Below are 19888 nucleotides of genomic sequence, written 5' to 3' on the forward strand. Positions count from 1 at the left end.
GGCGATGACCTCTCCCACCGACAAAGGCAACCCGTGGCACCCAACCTCTACGCCAATTGAGCTCGACTTATAACCTGTAACTGCTGCCTTCCGTGTTGTTTTGGTCGCTGTGAGGTGACTATGGGGTGATCTCTCCATGGCGAATGCCTGGGCGGATGTATGGAGGTTGTGAGTTGCCCAAGTGTCAAAACCCCCCTCTCAGCCTTCCTAGTGGGGTCCAAAGGAGTGCAGAGCACGATGTTTGGCACCGGTATGGCTGCAGGATCTGCCGGAAACATGCCAACATTCTAATATTTAAATGACTTTTAAGTGATATAATTGTGGAATGTAAATTTTTTAAATCAATCTCAAATTGGGAATATAAATATAGTAACCCTATGTGATATTGTACATTGAGGGTTCTACAAGATTTAGCGTTACTCAACAGATGGGAACTTGATAGTTGGTAGGAGGACAGGAAAACTTGGAAAAGTTATCTTCAAAGAAGTATTATCCTTAGGATATTCACCATCAGAGCCATCATTTAATAAAAACTTGATATGCTTCAGTACCTTTTATGTTTTGTGTTTGGTTTAACAGTCAACTGCCTTGGGCTGCCTTTGGAACTCTTTCCCTCAGCTCATGAGGATGTCCTTAAGAAGTGGTTCTTATCATGAAATTGCCCTGATTTGACCTGAACTTGGTTTGAACTTGCATTCCATAAAATGTTGTGAGTCATTTCTGTATACAATGTGCAACTTAGAAATGTAGGTAATAGGCAATATACAATCATATCTAATGTATCGTATAGCAATGTACATAATTGTTGGTGTGTTCAAAGGTATTTTCCTAAATCTGTGGTTTGTAGAGTCCCCTTGTAGTACTACAGTATAAACTGGAGAATTTGAGAAGATGTTTTTTGAGGCAGGTCTTCGTACAAGTAAATCTGAACATGTGTATCTCCTTTATGCCGCCTTCTCCCCGAATGTTGGCAAATATGACTGCAGCAAACTGCATTCCAGTATTTTACACAAATAATTGTTGTTGGGCAGTGGGTTCTGATAAGCTGTTTGACTGGGCGTATCAGACTGTCATCTCCTTGCCCAATATCTACACATGTGTATGCTGCTTTGATGAAGATAGTTGGGGACACTGCTCTAAGGAATTGCTGCAGCAATGTCTTGGGACTCAGATGATTGAGTTCCCAACAACTACAACTATCTTCATTTGTATCAGGTATGACTCCAGCCACTCAGGGGTTTTCCCCCCGATTACTATTGACCAGCTTTACTCTGGCTTCTTGGTGTCAAATGTTGCTTTGATGTCAAGGACAATCACTCTCTCCTCACCTCTGGAGTTTTATTCTTGTTATAGAGTTATACAAACAGGCCCTTCGGCCCATCGTGTCTGTGCCGGCCATCAAGCACCTATCTATTCTAATCCCATTTTCCAGCACTTGGCCCATAGCTTTGTATGCTATGGCATTTCAAGTGCTCATCTAAATACTTCTTAAATGCTGTGAGGGTTCCTGCCTCTGCCACCCCTTCAGGTAGTGTGTTCCAGATTCCAACCACCCTCTGGGTGAAAAGAGGCTGTCTTCCTCGCTATTTACGACACCGCCAATTTTCGTGTCATCTGCGAACTTACTGATCATACCTCCTATATTCACATCTAAATGAATAATGGTACCGCATTCGCTGTCCTCCAGTCCTCTGGTACCTCTGCTGTGGCCAGAGATGATTTAAAAATTTGTGTCAGAGCTCCTGCCATCTCCTCCCTTGCCTCACATAACAGTTGTATAAGACTTTGGTTCGGCCACATTTGGAATACTGCATGCAGTTCTGGTCGCCACATTACCAAAAGGATGTAGATGCTTTGGAGAGGGTGCAGAGGAGGTTCACCAGGATGTTGCCTGGTATGGAGGGCGCTAGCTATGAAGAGAGGTTGAGTAGATTAGGATTATTTTCATTAGCAAGACGGAGGATGAGGGGGGACCTGATTGAGGTGTACAAAATCATGAGAGGTATAGACAGAGTGGATAGCAAGAAGCTTTTTCCCAGAGTAGGGGATTCAATTACTAGGGGTCACGAGTTCAAAGTGAGAGGGGAAAAGTTTAGGGGGGATATGCGTGGAAAGTTCTTTACGCAGAGGGTGGTGGGTGCATGGAACGCATTGCCAGCGGAGGTGGTAGACGCGGGCACGATAGCGTCTTTTAAGATGTATCTAGACAGATACATGAATGGGCAGAAAGCAAAGAGATACAGACCCTTAGAAAATAGGCGACATGTTTAGATAGAGGATCTGGATCGGCGCAGGCTTGGAGGGCCGAAGGGCCTGTTCCTGTGCTGTAATTTTCTTTGTTCTTTGTTCTTAAATCATTAATGTACACTACAAACAGCAAGGGTCCCAGCACGGGTGCCTGCGGTACACCACTGGTCACAGGCTTCCACTCGCAAAAACAACCCTCAACCATCACCCTCTGCCTCCTGCCAATTTTGGATCCAATTTGCCAAATTGCCCTGGATCCCATGGGCTCTTATCGTAACCAATCTCACATACGGTACCTTATCAAAAGCCTTACTGAAGTCCGTGTAGACGACATCAACTGCCTTACCTCATCTACACATCCAGTCACCTCCTCGAAAAATTAAATCAAGTTAGTTAGACATGATCTCCCCCTGACAAAGCCATGCTGACTATCCCTAATTAATCCCTGCCTCTCCAAGTGGAGATTTATCCTATCCCTCAGAATTTTTTCCAATAGTTTCCCTACCACTGATGTGAGACTCACTGGCCTGTAATTACCTGGTTTATCCCTGCTACCCTTCTTGAATAATGGTACCGCATTCGCTGTCCTCCAGTCCTCTGGTACCTCTGCTGTGGCCAGAGATGATTTGAAAATTTGTGTCAGAGCTCCTGCCATCTCCTCCCTTGCCTCACATGACAGCCTGGGATACATCGCACCTGGGCCTGGGGGATTTATCCACTTTTAAGCCTGCTAAAACAGCTAATACTTGCTCCCTTTCAATGCTAATTTGTTCAAGTATATCCCAATCCCCTTCCCTAATCTCTACACCTATATTGCCCTTCTCAATAGTGAACACAGATGAAAAATAATCATTTAAAACCTCACCTATGTCTTCCGGCTTCACACACACATTGTTGCTTTGGTCCCTAATGGGCCCTACTCTTTCCCTGGTTATTCTCTTGCCCTTAATATACTTATAAAAAGCCTTGGGATTTTACTTTATCTTGCCTGCCAGTATTTTTTCATGTCCCCTCTTCGCTCTCCTAATTACTTTTTTAAGTACCTCCCCCCCCCCCCCCCCCTACACTTTCTATACTCCTCTAGGGCCTCTGCTGTTTTCAGCGCCTTGAATCTGCCTTTAGCCTCCTTTTTTTCCCTGATCCAATCCTCTATATCCCTTGACATCCAGGATTCCCTGGACTTGTTGGTCCTACCCTTCACCTTTACAGGAACATGTTGGCCCTGAACACTCTCTATATCCTTTTTGAATGACTCCCACTGGTCTGATGTAGACTTTCCTACAAGTAGCTGCTCCCAGTCCACTTTGGCCAGATCCTGTTTTATCATATTGAAATCAGCCTTCCCCCAATTCAGTACTTTTATTTCCAGTCCCTCTTTGTCCTTTTCCATAACTGCCTCAAGTCTTACAGAGTTATGGTCACTATCGCCGGATTGCTTCCCCACTGACACTTCTACCACTTGTCCGGCTTCATTCCCTAGGATTAGGTCCAGTACTGCCTCTTCGCTTGTAGGACTTTCTGTGCTGGCTCAAAAAGCTCTCCTGTATGCATTTTAAGAATTCTGCCCCCTTTAAGCCTTTTGCACTAAGACTATCCCAGTTGATATTGGGGAAGTTGAAATCCCCTACTATTATTACTGTATTATTTTTACACCTCTCTGAGATTTGCCTACATATCTGCTCCTCTATCTCTCTCTGACTGGAGGCCTGTAGTACACTTCCAGTCAAATGATTGCCCCCTTTTTGTTTTTGAGTTCTACCCATAGGGCCTTATTTGAGGAACTTTCCAGTAATCGACTCCTTGATCAACAGTGCAATGCCACCTCCTCTTTTACCCCCTCTCCTGTCACACCTGAAGATTCTATACCCTGGAATATTGAACTGCCAGTCCTGCCCTTCCCTCAACCATGTCTCTGTGATAGCAATAATATCATATTCCCATGTGTTAATCAATGCCCTCAAATCATCTGCCTTACTTGCGTTAAAATAGATGCAATCCAGGCTTGCATTGTTCACTTGTGCCTTAACGGGTCTATATTTGCTCTGCCTTCCAGACTGACTCAGTTTCTCTTCTATATTTGACTCTACCTCCACTCTGTATCTCATCCCCCTGCCAAATTAGTTTAAACCTCCATCTTTGGACCAAGACTGTACTGAGACCTGGAACTGAGTGGTTTTGGCAGAACCCAAACTGAGCATTTCTGAGCAGTGCTGATTGATTGGGAGTAGGCAGATGGGACGCTAATTGGCTGGGATGGATTACATAGAACATAGAACAGTACAGCACAGTACAGGCCCTTTGGCCCACGATGTTGTGCCGAACCTTTAACCTACTCTAAGATCAAACTAACTACCTACCCTTCATTCTACTATCATCCATGTACCTATCCAAGAGTCGCTTAAATGTCCCTAATGTATCTGCTTCTACTACCACCGCTGGCAGCGCATTCCATGCACCCACCACTCTCTGTGTAAAGAACCTACCTCTGACATCTCCCCAAAACCTTCCTCCAATCACCTTAAAATTATGCCCCCTGGTGATAGCCCTTTCCACCCTGGGAAAACGTCTCTGACTATCCACTCTATCTATGCCTCTGATCATCTTGTACCCTTCTATCAAGTCACCTCTCATCCTTCTTCGCTCCAATGAGAAAAGCCCTAGCTCCCTCAATCTTTCTTTGTAAGACATGCCCTCCAGTCCAGGCAGCATCCTGGTAAATCTCCTCGGCACCCTTTCTAAAGCTTCCACATCCTTCCTATAATGAGGCGACCAGAACTGAACACAATATTCCAAGTGTGGTCGAACCAGGGCCTTATAGAGCTGCAGCATAACCTCACGGCTCTTAAACTCAATCCCCCTGTTAATGAAAGCCAACACACCATACGCCTTCTTAACAACCCTATCAACTTGGGTGGCAACTTTGAGCGATCTATAGACATGGACCCCAAGATCCCTCTGTTCCTCCACACTACCAAGAATCCTGTCTTTAAGCCTGTATTATGCATTCAAAATCGACCTTCCAAAATGAATCACTTCACACTTTTCCAGGTTGAACTCCATCTGCCACTTCTCAGCCCAGCTCTGCATCCTGTCAATGTCCCGTTGCAACCGACAACAGCCTTCCACACTATCCACAACTCCAGCAACCTTCGTGTCATCGGCAAACTTGCTAACCCAGCCTTCCACTTCCTCATCCAAGTCATTTATAAAAATCACAAAGAGCAGAGGTCCCTGAACAGATCCCTGCGGAACACCACTGGTCACCGAGCTCCATGCTGAATACTTTCCATCTACTACCACCCTCTGTCTTCTATGGGCCAGCCAATTTTGTATCCAGACAGCCAACTTCCCCTGTATCCCATGCCTCCTCACTTTCTGAATGAGCCTACCATGGGGAACCTTATCAAACGCCTTGCTAAAATCCATATACACCACATCCACTGCTCTTCCTTCATCAATGTGTTTTGTCACATCTTCAAAGAATTCAATAAGGCTTGTGAGGCATGACCTGCCCCTCACAAAGCCATGCTGACTATCTCTAATCAAACTATGCTTTTCCAAATAATCATAAATCCTGTCTCTCAGAATCCTCTCCAATAATTTACCCACTACCGACGTAAGACTGACTGGTCTGTAATTCCCAGGGTTATCCCTATTCCCTTTCTTGAACAAGGGAACAACATTTGTCACCCTCCAATCATCCGGTACTGCTCCAGTGGACAGTGAGGACGCAAAGATCATCGCCAAAGGCGCAGCAATCTCTTCCCTCGCTTCCCGTAATATCCTTGGGTATATCACGTCTGGCCCCGGGGACTTATCTGTCCTCATATCATTCAAAATTTCCAGCACATCCTCCCTCTTAACCTCAACCTGTTTGAACATATCAGCCTGTTTCACGCTGTCCTCACAAACGACCAGGTCCCTCTCAAGAGTGAATACTGAAGCAAAGTATTCATTTAGGATCTCCCCTACCTCCTCCGACTCCAGGCACAAATTCCCTCCGCTATCCCTGATCGGCCCTACCCTCACTCTGGCCATCCTCTTGTTCCTCACATAAGTGTAGAGCGCCTTGGGATTTTCCTTAATCCTACTCGCCAAGACTATTTATCCTGTTTTTGTTGGGTGGAACATACTTGAGCAGTTTCCCATATCTTTCCCACATAGATGCCAGTGCTGCAACTCTGGAACAGCTTAGCTAGAGGCATAGCTAATTCTGAAGCACAGGTCGTCAGCACTATAACTGAGCTGTTTTTGGGACCTGGTAGGCTTTGCTGAGTCCATTGCACTTAGCCATTTTGTAATATTGGGGAGTAATTTGAAAGACTAGCATCACTGATGATGGGACTCAAAGAGAACGATCATCCACTTGTTACTTCTGTCGGAAGATGGTTGCAAACACTTCGCGTTATCTTTATTCACTCACATGCTGGGTTCTCCAATCATTGAGAATATAAAGAACTGCAGATCTTTGACTTAATCCATTGTTTGTCGAATGACCTAGCTCTGTCTATAGCATGCTGCTTTTGCTGTATGTAGTTGAGTATTTTCGAGACCATAATCAATAGATTTTTAGACACTAAGGGAATCGAGGAATGTGGAGATAGGGCAGGAAAGTGTTGAGGTAGAAGATCTTGGTGAAAGACTCAATGTGCTTGAGGGGCCATATGGCCTCCCTGTTCCTATTTCTTTTATATTTCTTCTACTCTAATACCTGGAATGGGTGGGCGGTCTTATGAGGAAAGGTTGGACAGGCTAGGCTTGTATCCACTGGAATTTAGAAGAGTAGGAGGCGAGCTGATTGAAACATATAAGATCCTGAGGGGTCTTGACAGGGTGGATGTGGAAAGGATGTTTCCCCTTGTGGGAGAATCTAGAACTAGGGGTCTCTGTTTAAAAATAAGGGGTCGCCCATTTAAGAGATAAAGAGAATTTTTTTCTCTCAGAGGGTCGTGAGTCTTTGGAATTCTCTTCCTGAAAAGGTGTTGGAAGCAGAGTCTTAGAATATTCTTAAGGCAGAGGTAGATAGATTCTTGATAAGCAAGGGGGTGGAAGGTTATCGGATGGGTGGAGTAATCAGTTCAGCCATGAACTTATTGAATGGCGGTGCAAGCTCGAAGGGCCAGGTGGCCTACTCCTCCTAATTTGTATTTTCATACTCTCCTCATTGTTCTAGGGTTAAGAACTTGGCATGATGATGATGGAGGAATGAGATATGCCAAGGGTATGAAATTACACATTGTGGTCATATGCAATTCTTTTGCTGCTGATGGCCCAGAGCGCCACATGGACCTCCTTTTTACAATTATTCATTTCATGGGTTGTGGGTGTCACTGACAAGGCCAGCATTTGTTGCTGAACTGTTAGATCTGCTCTTAATCAACCCCATTTAGCACAGTGGTATGCCACACGATACGATGAAGGGTATCATCAATGTGAAGATGGGACTAGATCTCTAAGCCGACTTACCCAGATTCCTGGACAGACACATTTGCGACAGGCGGACTGGTGCAAGCAATGCCAAGTAGGTTATTCCCTTGTGTTGGTGTGCTCAACATCTGTAGCAAGCCAGTCTCGCAGCTATGTTTTTCAGAGCTTGGTCGGTGATGGTACTAAAAGCCACTTTTGATGATGAACATTGAAGTTCCCCAACCACAGTGCAATCTTTACTCTTACCACCCTTAGCACTTCCTCCAAGTGTTTAACATTGAGGAGTACTGATGCAGTAGTTTACTGTTTACTAAGTACTTACTTAGTAGTTTACTAAGGCAATAATTAGCAGGAGATTTATGGGCTGTGTTTAACATGAAACCATGAGACTACATGGGGTTACTGTTGAGGACCCCCAGTGCCTTCCTCCACCCCCAGCCAAATACCGCTATGCTTCCACTTATGGTGGGTCTGTCCTGCTGGTGGGATAGAAGATGGTAATGGGGAAGCCTGGGGCATTAGCAGATAGCTATAATTCTGTGAGTATGACCAACAAGCTGTTGCTTGACTTGCTTGTGTAACAGCTGTCCCAATTTTGGCACCGGTCCCCCGATGTTAGTGAGGAGGATGTTGTCGGGTCGACTGGACCAGAACGCATTGGTGCACATGCAAGGGTACAGAGTCCATAGTAGGTGAGGAAGGCATTGTAGTCATCCAAGAGACTTAAGATCAAGTCGTCTGTCATTTTGGTGTAGAGAGAATGTCTTGTTTTTTCTTTGAAAGAGAACAAAGTGACAAGCGCAATTCATACATTTAGTACTGAAAGTTGTGTTACGACTTGGTGGCTTGTAACTCTGCCTTGACATAACATCCAATGTGTCTTTCTATTTTGTGTGTTCCAGGCAACTGCAAGAGCAGCAACGACAGAAGGAACTGGAAAGAGAACGCCTGGAGCATGAGCGGATGGAACGTGAGAGATTGGAAAGAGAAAAGCTGGAACAGGAACAGGTGGAACGTGAAAAGCAAGAGAGAGAAAAACATGAACGTATGGAGCAAGAAAGACAGGAACGAGAAAGGCAAGAACGAGAGGAACTGGAACGACAGGAAAGAGAACGCCAAGAACAGCTTGAGAGAGAACAACTGGAGTGGGAGTTGGAACGAAGGATGTCATCTGCTGGTAAGTGACAAGTAGAGGTAAATGTAAGTTATGTGCTGGTCTCAATTAAGTGATCAGGTTTGAAGCTACAGTATCCCTTTTTATTGGCATGCTCTCCAACCTGTTACATTTACGTGATTGTTCAGTTCAGTCTTAAAATGATTTTTCTAATTTGGGGTAATGATGTAAAACTTAATATTTGATTTACAGCTGTACAGGTTCAGGGACTGGACTGCATACTGACTCTGAACTGGCTTGTATTTAAGCTAAAGGCCGGGATTTTGTGGTCAGCAGCAAAGGAACATCACTCACAATTTATCTTGACGACAGCTGCCCACAGACTTTTTATGGGGTTTTGACCAGCAACTTGTGTTATTTAGAGATCATTTCCAGTGTAGCGCCCTCTACAGGGTATCTGTGGTGTTTCTGAACAGGACAAGGAACAACGAGCTCTTCAACTAATCAGATTGAAAAATCCTCATTGAGACATGCAGAGTTTAAACAAAGACGTATAAATTAGAATATTTAATTTGTGGTAAAATCATGTACAGTATGCAAAATAGAGAGGGAAAGAAAGATGGGAATAACAGAATGCCTGGAGCATGAGTGGATGGAATGTGAGAGATTGGAAAGAAAAAGGCTAGAAAATATAAGAGAAAAAGAAAATGTTAAAGTATTTTAATTTTTTTGAAGGTCCAACATGAATTAAATTCTGAAGGAATAAGACTCCACATATGTAACATTAAATTTTCAGTGCCAGAGAAGATGTTTGGTATTAATTATGACTTACCACACTCTTAAAAAAAATTCATTGACACCTGAATTCATCAACTTTACTGTACCTGGCATGTTTAGTGGGTAACCGGTGGGTAAGTGAAGCAACTTCACGCTCTTACATGGATTTCAAAGACAAGCCTGTTGGCGAGTTACTGTGAGAGTGCAGCCTGTGGATGAGAAGGGGAGCTTGGGCAGTAACTTCCAGGCTCACATGTTTAACTGCGCATGTGTGAACTGTGGAAGTTGCTGTCCGATTTACGCCATAATAGCAGTGAGTACTTATAGCCTCACCGTTAATCTCAACACAAAATTTGGCTCATTATATTCTCCTTTAAAGCAATACTTTGTTAATCTGGATTTGAAGCTCCAGTGGGCGATACTGGCACTCATTCCTGATGTATTCCACTGGTTGCAGTTTTGCATTTTGCACTACCAAGATGGTTCAGATCTGCCTTGTGAAGGCTGTTCAAATGCAAATAGTATTATAAGATTGGGCGGTCTCCATTGTGAGTTCACCAACCTTGCTTTCAGTACATGAAAATTCCAGCAGGGACTGTGGAATACAGTACAAGTAAAAGGATGCTTTAATGAAATTGTAGATTTAGGATCATTTTTTGGCAGTGTAGGAAAAGATAAAGTAACTTTTCATATATCTGACTTCGAACAGCTCTTGGTACTATATCCTGATGCAGTAACAAGAGATGCCAAGTGGGGAAATTGAGCAAAACCTACGAACCATGGTTTCAGGATCCAATCATCTGCACACATAACAGCTGGTTCAAGTGCCATTGCGTACTTCTTGTTTCAATTAAGGAAAGGGACATGTGAGAGAAAAAAGGACGAGGATTTTAATGGAAATATTGTTACAAAAGTGCTTCCATTTTTTTGTTAATTTTTTTGAGGACTTGTGTTTTAAAACTTAAAATATTCCATGAATGTGTTTTGTTTTACAAAGTTCACTGAAAGGAGACTTGAGATATCGTTTGAAAACAACCTTTGCTGGAAATCATGTGCTTTAAGCTCAATAAACAACAGAAACCTTGGTGACCTGGGGAAGATGTTTACAGAGAAGCCACATGTCAAGGTTTATGGAGGTCAGGAGGTTGACTTTCTGCTTGGGATTTGGATATTGTTTTCAGTAGAGTTGGGGTGTGAACTGTTTTGAAGACAGATGGTGTTTTGCCTGCAAGGAAAAGGAACCCCAGCTCATTTTGCCTGCGTCTCTCCAAGAGACCCTGAGAAGGCCATTGTATCATCTCTTTCCTCCCGTCTTTGGGAAAACCCTGTGATTCAAGCGTGTGTGGGCTGAAACTCCTGATGCCACATGTCCTTGAAAGCCTACCAGACGATTTCTCAACATCTCCAGAACGAATTGCTTCTCAAAAGATCCCAGTGACCCATCTCCGTGTACCTGGACACCAGACCAAAATGGACAACTGACTTCCTTCCATATCTTCTCTTTTTTTTCCTTCAAGAATTAGCAAGTATTTGGCCAAAGTATTCCTTTTCTTTGTCTTTTTTTTGTAACAGCAAAGAAAAGTTCTGTATTTTTTTCAGTGTGTGTATTGGGAATTTAAAAAGGGAACTTTCATATTTCATTCTGTGTGTTAGTGCTTTAGTTCGTTACTAGATAAGTCTTGTTTGATAAACTGATAATTTTGTTGTTTATTAAAGAAACCTGGTTTATTCTGGGATAAAGAGTAGAGTATATGATTGACCGAATCAGTAACTGGGTAAACATTTTAAAAATATATGCTGTGACTTGTGGAGAAGTGGGACTAGAAAAGACAGTGCACTCCTCCCACCCCGGTCGTAACATATAATTGGGGGCTGTGTGCGGGGTATTCCAAAACCCGAGGAAGTGCAATTGTAAGTGGGGTAATACTAATTGAAAAGAGGAAAAGTGAAAAATACAGGTTTCTTGTGCATTAAAGTTTACACTACCAGAATGGATTTGTTAGTTGCCACAACCTTACTGGGGAAGGAGGATGTATCCCTGAGTGATTTGAGAAACTTAACCAAGGTTAGATTAAAGGAATTGGCAGAATGTTGGTGTTAGGGTTAAAACCAGGAGCTAAGAAAGCAGATATAATTGAGGTAATAGCACACCATTTGAAATAGGAAGAAGAAAAAGGCGAACCAGATGGTGGTGTACTTGAATTAGCTAAAATTCAGTTGCAGATGAGGCAGCTTGAACTTGACAAAGAAAAAGAAATAGAATTGGAAAAACATAAGCTTGAACAAGAAAGACAATTGACAATGAAAAGTCTTGAACTAGAATTTCAAAGAGAAAGTGAAAGAAAGGAATTCAAATTTAAAAAGATGGAACGAAGACAAAAGGATGGTCTTGACTCCAGTGAAAATTCTGGTGAGAAAATATCTGACTCCAGCCCAGGACCCAGTGGGGAGCTGTTTAAATTTGAGGAAAGGGATGTAGAGGCAATTTTCATTTCTTTTGAAAAGATAGCTAGACAGGTGAAGTGGCCAAAGGTAAGCTGAACAGTGCTATGCGAAGCAGATTGATGGGCGGGGCTCATGAAGTTTATGCCATGCTTTCTGAGGAAGCTTCTGCAGATTGAGATGGTAAAAAAGGCTATTCTTGCTGCTTATGAGTTGGTCCCTGAAGCTTACAGGCAGAAATTCCGGCACCTCTGGAGACAGCCTGGGCAGACTTATATAGAATTTGAGTGGGTAAAGCAAATTAATTTTGATCATTTGATACGGGCACTAAAGATTCTCACATATGAGAATCTTAGGGAAATAATTCTTCTGAAAGATTTTTAAAATGCACTCCTTCCGTTAGTAAGAACCCATGGAGAGAACCAGAAGGTTTCAATGGCCAGACAGGCAGCGGAAATCACTGATAATTACGAGCTTGTTTAGAAGCACAAATCCTTTGTCTGTCACACCCAAAAGCCCGCAAAGGAAAGAAGGTGGGAGGGTGAAAGGAAGGCAAGTAGCTGGGGACAAGAAGGGACAGCTGGGAATGCCCCAGGATCTCCTCCTCAGGCCAGAAAGGAAGATGCTGAGGGTGGAAGTGAGGTCCGAAAGTCCTAAGTGTTACCATTGCCACAAGGTGGGACACCTTCGAGCAGAATGCTGGAAGTTGCGGGGTAAACCCATGGAGCTTATTGGGGTACGCAAAGCCAATGCAGAGAAAGGGGCTCTTATCGAGAGTACGACAGATCAGGCTGTAGCTCCGACTGCAGCTGTAAGGCCAAGTACAAAAACGGCTCTGAGTACGGGGGACGTAAACAAGATACCTGAGAGTTTTAGGGATTTCTTGTCAAACGGAAAGGTAACTGCTTATCCCTCAAATGAGGCAGGTAAACCTGTAGTTATACTTAGATATTTAGGGATATAGAAGTCACCCAAACACTTTTGTTGGGGAAAGGCATAACGTTTCCACCAGAGACCACATTGAATGCCACGGTTTTAGTGAAGGTATCAGTGGAGAGTATATACCCATACCTTTGTATCGGGTGCACCTGAAGTGTGACGTAATGTATAGATCTGTAACTGTAGGAGTTATCCATAGTTTGCCTGTAGATGGAGTGGACCTACTCCTGGGGAATGATTTGGCCAGAGTGAAGGTAGAGCTGCTTCTGCAGTCACAGAAAGACCAAGTGAAGTCAAAGAGACAGAACAGTTGCAGGAAAAGGTTCCAGGCATTTTTCCTTCATATGTAGTGACCCGAGCAATAGCGAACAAGTTCCATTGTTGGAGGTCAGTTAGACACCACAGACAGATAGCCAATTATCTGAAACTTTCTTTGGGGATTTGGATAATCTGAAGGCAATGGTTAATAAGTCTTCTCTGACCAAGGCTCAGCAAGCCAATCCAGAGTTAAATACAGTGGCATTATCAGCTCTAACAGAAGCTGCGGCAAAAGGAGTTCCAGAACGCTATTATATTAGAAACGGGACTCTGTTGAGGAAACGGAGACCTCCTCACAGACCAGCAGACGATAAATGGATGGTTGTTCACCAGATAGTGGTACCGCCCAAGTATCGCCAGGAAATATTAAGGATAGCCCATGAAATTCCTATGGCTGGACATGTAGGTATCGGGGATCCGGAAGACCTAATCACGTATAGGTCGACATATTTACTGGCCAGGTCTTTCCAGGGACATGGTGCCGTTTTGCAAAACATGCCATACGTGCCAGATTGTAGGAAAACCGCAATCTGCCATAAAACCGGCACTTCTAATTCCCATACCAGTTTTGGGGGAACCATTTAGTAGGGTGTTGGTGGACTGGGACCTTTACACAAAACAAAAGCGGGACACCAGTCTATACTCACTATGATGCATACAGCTACTCGGTTCCCAGAGGCCATTCCCTTGAGAATAATTTCTGCTACGGTAGTGGCAGAGAAGTTAACCCAGTTCTTCACTAGATATGGATTACCGATTGAGATTCAATCGGATCAAGGTTCCAATTTTATGTCTAAAATTTTCCAGGAAGTTATGAATAATTTGGATATAACACATTCAAAGTCTTCAGCAAGTCACCCAGAGACACAAGGTGCTTTAGAAAGTTATCATCTGACCCTCAAAATGATGATCAGGGCGCACTGTCATGAATATCCCCACGATTGGGATAAAGGGCTAGAATTTCTTTTGTTTGCCACTGGGGATTCACCTAATGAGTCTACCAGTTTTAATCCTTTTGAATTAGTTTATGAACATGAGATAGGAGGTCTGCTAAAACTAATTAAAGAAAAGTTTTTGGAACAGAGGGGCAAATCTTCAGTGCTAGATTATATATCCGTTTTCCGGGAGCGGCTCACAAGAGCCTGCAAAGTGGCTCAGTAACACTGAACACTTCCCAAACAACCATGTAGAAATGGGCAGACAAGCATGCCAAGACCCAAACATTTCAACCAGAGGATGAAGTGTTAGTATTACTGCCTTTACAGGGTGAACTGCTGAAAGCACTGTTCAGTGGTCCATATAAAATGGTCAAAAGAATTGGTAAAGTAAATTATTTGATTGACACCCCAGATCACTGGAAAAAGAATCAGCTGTGTCATATCAATATGTTAAAACAATATCATCACCAGGAGGAGGATAAGCAAGCAGGTATGTCAGGTAGTAGGGACAGCGAAGAATGAAAGGCATAGTGTGGATGAGGCAGAAGGAGGCCTAGACAATTCTCAAATTGAACGACCTCCTATCCGGTTAGCTAATACTGAATTGTTAGGGAGATTGGACACTATGCTTTCATATTTAGATGCAGAACAACAAGAAGATCTAACAAGGCTACTCACTGCATTTAAAAGAGTCTGTTGGGACGAGCCAGGATGTACAATCTTAGCCACACATGATGTAGGGGAATCCTTTCCGATAAAACAGCATCCTTATCTCTTAGTTCCGGAGAAACAAGCACAAATAAAAGCAGAAATCCAATACATGTTGGAAAAGCACCTAATTGAACCCAGTCAAAGCAGCTGGAGATCCCCAGTGGTGTTAGTGTCTAAACCTGACACTTAAACTAGATTTTGCATAGACTACAGAAAGGTTAATGCAATAACAAAGGCAAACTCTTACCCAATTCCTAGCTTGGAAGACTGTATTGACAGAGTGGGCAGTGCCACATTACTTACAAAAATAGATTTGTTAAAGGGATACTGGCAGGTTCCTTTAGCACCCCGAGCTAAAGAAGTCTCGGCCTTTGTCACACCAGATGGCCTTTTCCAATGCCGAGTGAAGCCATTTGGACTAAAAAATGCCCCAGCAACCTTTCAGAGACTAATGAACCAAGTGGTAGCCAGTGTTCCTAACTGTGTGGTTTACCTTGGTGATGTGCTGGTATACAGTGACACTTGGAAGGACCACTTGGAACAACTAGAAGCTCTGTTTAGAAAATTACAAGCGGCTAATTTAGTGATAAACCTTGCTAAAAGTGAATGTGCATAAGCGAGAGTAACTTACCTTGGGCATATAGTAGGGCAAGGTCAAGTGTTGTCAAGAACAGCATAAGCATTGGTGAAGTTCCCTATCCCTAAGACTAAGCGGGAAATCATGACGTTTTTGGGAATGTGTGGTTTCTACCACAAGTTTGTACCAAATTTTAGTACTATAGCTGCTCCACTGACAGGTTTACTACAAAAAAAAAGAAAACTATGGTAGTGTAGTCAGGGGAATGCCAAGCATCTTTTGAGAGGCTAAAAGACATTTTGATTAATGAACCATTGTTGACGTCTCTAAATTTCACTAAACCCTTCAAGGTAGCAATTAATGCTAGTGACCTGGGGGGTCAGTGCAGTCCTGTTACAAGACGATGAGTCAGGCATAGAAAGGCCAATGGAATACTGTTCCAAAAAGCTAAATCGACAGCAAAAAAGATGTTCAACCGTGGAAAAAGAAACCATGGGCTTGTTACTACCTCTTAAGCATTTTGAAGTCTATATCCACCATGACTAAAGAGAGACACTTGTATATACTGATCATAACCCCCTAGCCTTTGTGGAAAAATTCAAAACCGGATGCCAGACTATTCCCATGGAGTTTACTATTATTACGTTATTACTTAAAGATTTTCCACATTGTGGGGCAACAAAATGTTATTACAGATGCTTTGTCTAGGATTTAACTTTGCTTTGAGTTATCTGAGTGCAAAGATGGTACAAAGCAGAACTGTATTCGCTACAGGTAAAGAGTCATAGAGTTATACAGCACAGAAACAGGCCCTTCGGCCCATCGTGTCTGTGCCAGCCATCAAGCTCCTAACTATTCTAATTCCATTTTCCAGCACTTCACTCGTAGCCTTGTATGCTATGGCTCATCTAAATACTTCTTAAATGTAGTGAGGCTTCCTGCCTCTACCACCTCTTCAGGCAGTGTGTTCCAGATTCCAACCACCATCTGGGTGAAAAAGTTTTTCCTCAAATCCACTTTAAACCTCCTGCACCTTACCTTAAATCTATGCCCCCTGATTATTGACCCCTCCGCTAAGGGAAAAAGTTTCTTCCTATCTAACCTATCAATGCCCCTCATAATTGTGTACACCTCAATTATATCTCCCCTCAGCCTTCTCTGCTCTAAGGAAAACAACCCTAGCCTTTTCAGTCTCTTTTCAGAGCTGAAATGCTCCAGCCCAGGCAACGTCCTGGTGAATCTCCTCTGCACCCTCTCCAGTGCAATCTCATCCCTCCTATAGTGTGGTGCCCAGAACTGTACACAGTACTCCAGCTGTGGCCTAACTAGCGTTTTATACAGCTCCATCATAACCTCCCTGCTCTTGCCTTTATTAGCCGAGGCATAGAATGTAAGTATCCCATATGCTTTCCTAACCACCTTATCTAACTGTGCTGCTGCCTTCAGTGATCTATGGACAAGTACATCAAGGTCCCTCTGACCCTCTGTACTTACTAGGGTCCTACCATCTATTGTATATTCCCTTGCCTTGTTGATCCTCCCAAAATGCATCACCTCACACTTCTCAGGATTAAATTCCATTTGCCACAGCTCTGCCCATTTTACCAGCCCATCTATATCGTCCTGTAATCTAAGGCTTTCCTCCTCACTATTTACAACGCCACCAATTTTCGTGTCATCTGCGAACTTATTGATCATACCTCCATATTCACATCTAAATCATTATTGTACACTACAAACAGCAAGGGACACAGCACCGATCCCTGCGGTACAGGCTTCCACTCGCAAAAACAATCCTCGATTTACCCTCTGCCTCCTGCCACTAAGCCAATTTTGGATCCAGTTTGCCAAATTGCCTTGGAGCTCATGGGCTCTTACCTTCTTAACCATTCTCCCATATGGGACCTTATCAAAAGCCTTACTGAAGTCCATATTGACTACATCAAATGCTTTACCCTCATCTACACATTTCATCACCACCTCAAAAAATTCAATCACATTAGTCAGACATGATCTCCCCCTGACAAAGCCATGCTGACTGTCCCTGATTAATCCCTGCCTCTGCAAGTGGAGATGAATCCTGTCCCTCAGAATTTTTTCCAATAGTTTCCCAACCACTGATGTTAGACTCACTGGCCTGTAATTATCTGGTTTATCCTTAAATAATGGTACCACATTCGCAGTCCTCCAATCCTCTGGTACCTCTCCTGTGGCCAGAGATTATTTGAAGATTTGTGTCAGAGCCCCTGCAATCTCCTCCCTTGCCTCACATAACAGCCTGGGATACATCTCATCGGGGCCTGGGGATTTATCCACTTTTAAGCCTGCTAAAACAGCTAATACTTCCTCCCTTTCAATGCTAATAGGTTTAAGTATATCACAATCCCCCTCCCTGATCTCTACAACTACATCGTCCTTCTCCATAGTGAACACAGATGAAAAATAATCATTTAAAACCTCACCTATGTCCTCTGGCTCCACACACACATTGCCACTTTGGTCCCGAATGGGCCCAACTCTTTCCCTGGTTATCCTCTTGCCCTTAATATACTTATAAAGCACCTTAGGATTTTCCTTTATCTTGCCCACCAGTGTTTTTTCATGCCCCCCCCTTCGCTGTCCTAATTACTTCTTTAAGTACCCCCCACCACCCCCCTCCCCCCCCACACCTTCTATACTCCACTGTTTTCAGCAGTCTGAATCTGCCATAAGCCTCCTTTTTTCCCCCCTGATCCAATCCTCTATATCTTGTAACATCCAGGGTTCCCTGGACTTGTTGGTCCTACCCTTCACCTGAATGGGTACATGTTGGCTCTGAACTCTCACTATTCCCTCTTTGAATGACTCCCACTGATCTGATGTCAACTTTCCTACAAGTAGCTGCACCCAGTCCACTTTGGCCAGATCCTATTTTATCATCTTAAAATCCGCCTTCCTCCAATTCAGTACCTTTATTTTCGTTCCACCTTTGTCCTAACTACCTTAAATCTTAGAGTTATGGTCACTATCCCCGAAATGCTCCCCCACTGACACTTCCACCACTTTTCCGTCTTCATTCCCGAGGATTAGTCCTTCTCTTGTAGGACTATCTATGTACTGGCACAAAAAGCTCTCCTGTATGCATTTTAAGAATTCCGCCCCCTTTAAGCCTTTTGCACTAAGACAATCCCAGTTGATATTGGGGAAGTTGACATCCCCTATTATTATTACCCTATTATTTTTACATCTCTCTGAGATTTGCCTACATATCTGCTCCTCTATCTCTCCCTGACTGTTTGGGGGCCTGTAGTAGACACTCAGCCAAGTGATTGCCCCCTTTTTGTTTTTAAGTTCTACCCATATTATCTCATTTGAGGAACCTTCTAAGACGACAGTGCAATGCCACCTCTTACCCCCTCCCCTATCTTGCCTGAAGACTCTATACCCTGGAATATTGAGCTGCCAGTCCTGCCCCTCCCTCAACCATGTCTCTGTGATAGCAATAATATCATATTCCCATGTGCTAATCAATGCCCTCAATTCATCTGCCTTACTAGTAAGACTCCTTGCATTAAAATAGATGCAATCCAGCCTTGCATTTTTCACATGCCTTAACAGGTCTATATTTGCTCTGCCTTCCAGACTGACTCAGTTTCTCTTCTATATTTGACTGTGCATCACCCCCTAGTGTAACTCCACTCTGTATCCCATTCCCCCTGCCAAATTAGTTTAAACCCCCTACAACAGCACTAGCAAACCTCCCAGCCAGGATGTTGGTCCCGTTCCGGTTCAGGTGCAACCCGTCCAACTTGTACAGGTCCCATTTTGCCAGAAACAGACCCAGTGATCCAAGAAACTAAAGCCTTCCCTCCTGCACCACCTCCTCAGCCACGCATTCATCTGCTCTATCCTCCGATGTCTATACTCACTAGCTTGTGGCACTGGGAGTAATCCAGAGATTACAACCTTTGAGGTCCTGCTTTTTAATCTGCTACCTAGCTCCCTAAATTCTTGTTGCAAGACCTCATCCCTCTTTCTACCTATGTCGTTGATACCAATGTGTACCACGACCTCTGACTGTTCACCCTCTCCCTTCAGAATGTCCTGCAGCCACTCCGAGACATCCTTGACCCTAGCACCAGGGAGGCAACATACCATCCTGGAGTGTCGTTTGCAGCCACAGAAACGCCTGTCTGTTCCCCTTAGGATAGAATCCCCTATCAGTATGGCTCTCCCACTCTTTTTCACCCCCTCTGTGCAGCAGAGCCATCTGTGGTGCCACGAACTTGGCTCTTGCTGCTTTCCCCTGGGAGGCCATCCCCCCAACAGTATCCAAAGCGGTATATCTGTTTGAAAGAGGGATGGCCATAGGGGACTCCTGCAGTACCTGCCTGTGCCTACTATTCCTCCTGGTGGTCA

The 19888-nt window shown here is 43.7% G+C and overlaps 1 protein-coding gene across 3 annotated transcripts in view; it reads left to right on the plus strand.

The window, feature by feature from the left end:
- enah (ENAH actin regulator) overlaps positions 1 to 19888 on the plus strand; it is a 618517-nt gene that overhangs the window by 413213 nt on the left and 185416 nt on the right. For all 3 annotated transcript variants that reach the window (XM_068028274.1, XM_068028276.1, XM_068028275.1), the window contains exon 5: positions 8577 to 8851. In XM_068028274.1, the coding sequence (XP_067884375.1) occupies positions 8577 to 8851 (275 nt within the window). The remainder of the gene's footprint in view (positions 1 to 8576; positions 8852 to 19888) is intronic.

The sequence above is a fragment of the Heterodontus francisci genome, chromosome 3, assembly GCF_036365525.1.
Source record: "Heterodontus francisci isolate sHetFra1 chromosome 3, sHetFra1.hap1, whole genome shotgun sequence".
Lineage (NCBI taxonomy): Eukaryota > Metazoa > Chordata > Chondrichthyes > Heterodontiformes > Heterodontidae > Heterodontus > Heterodontus francisci.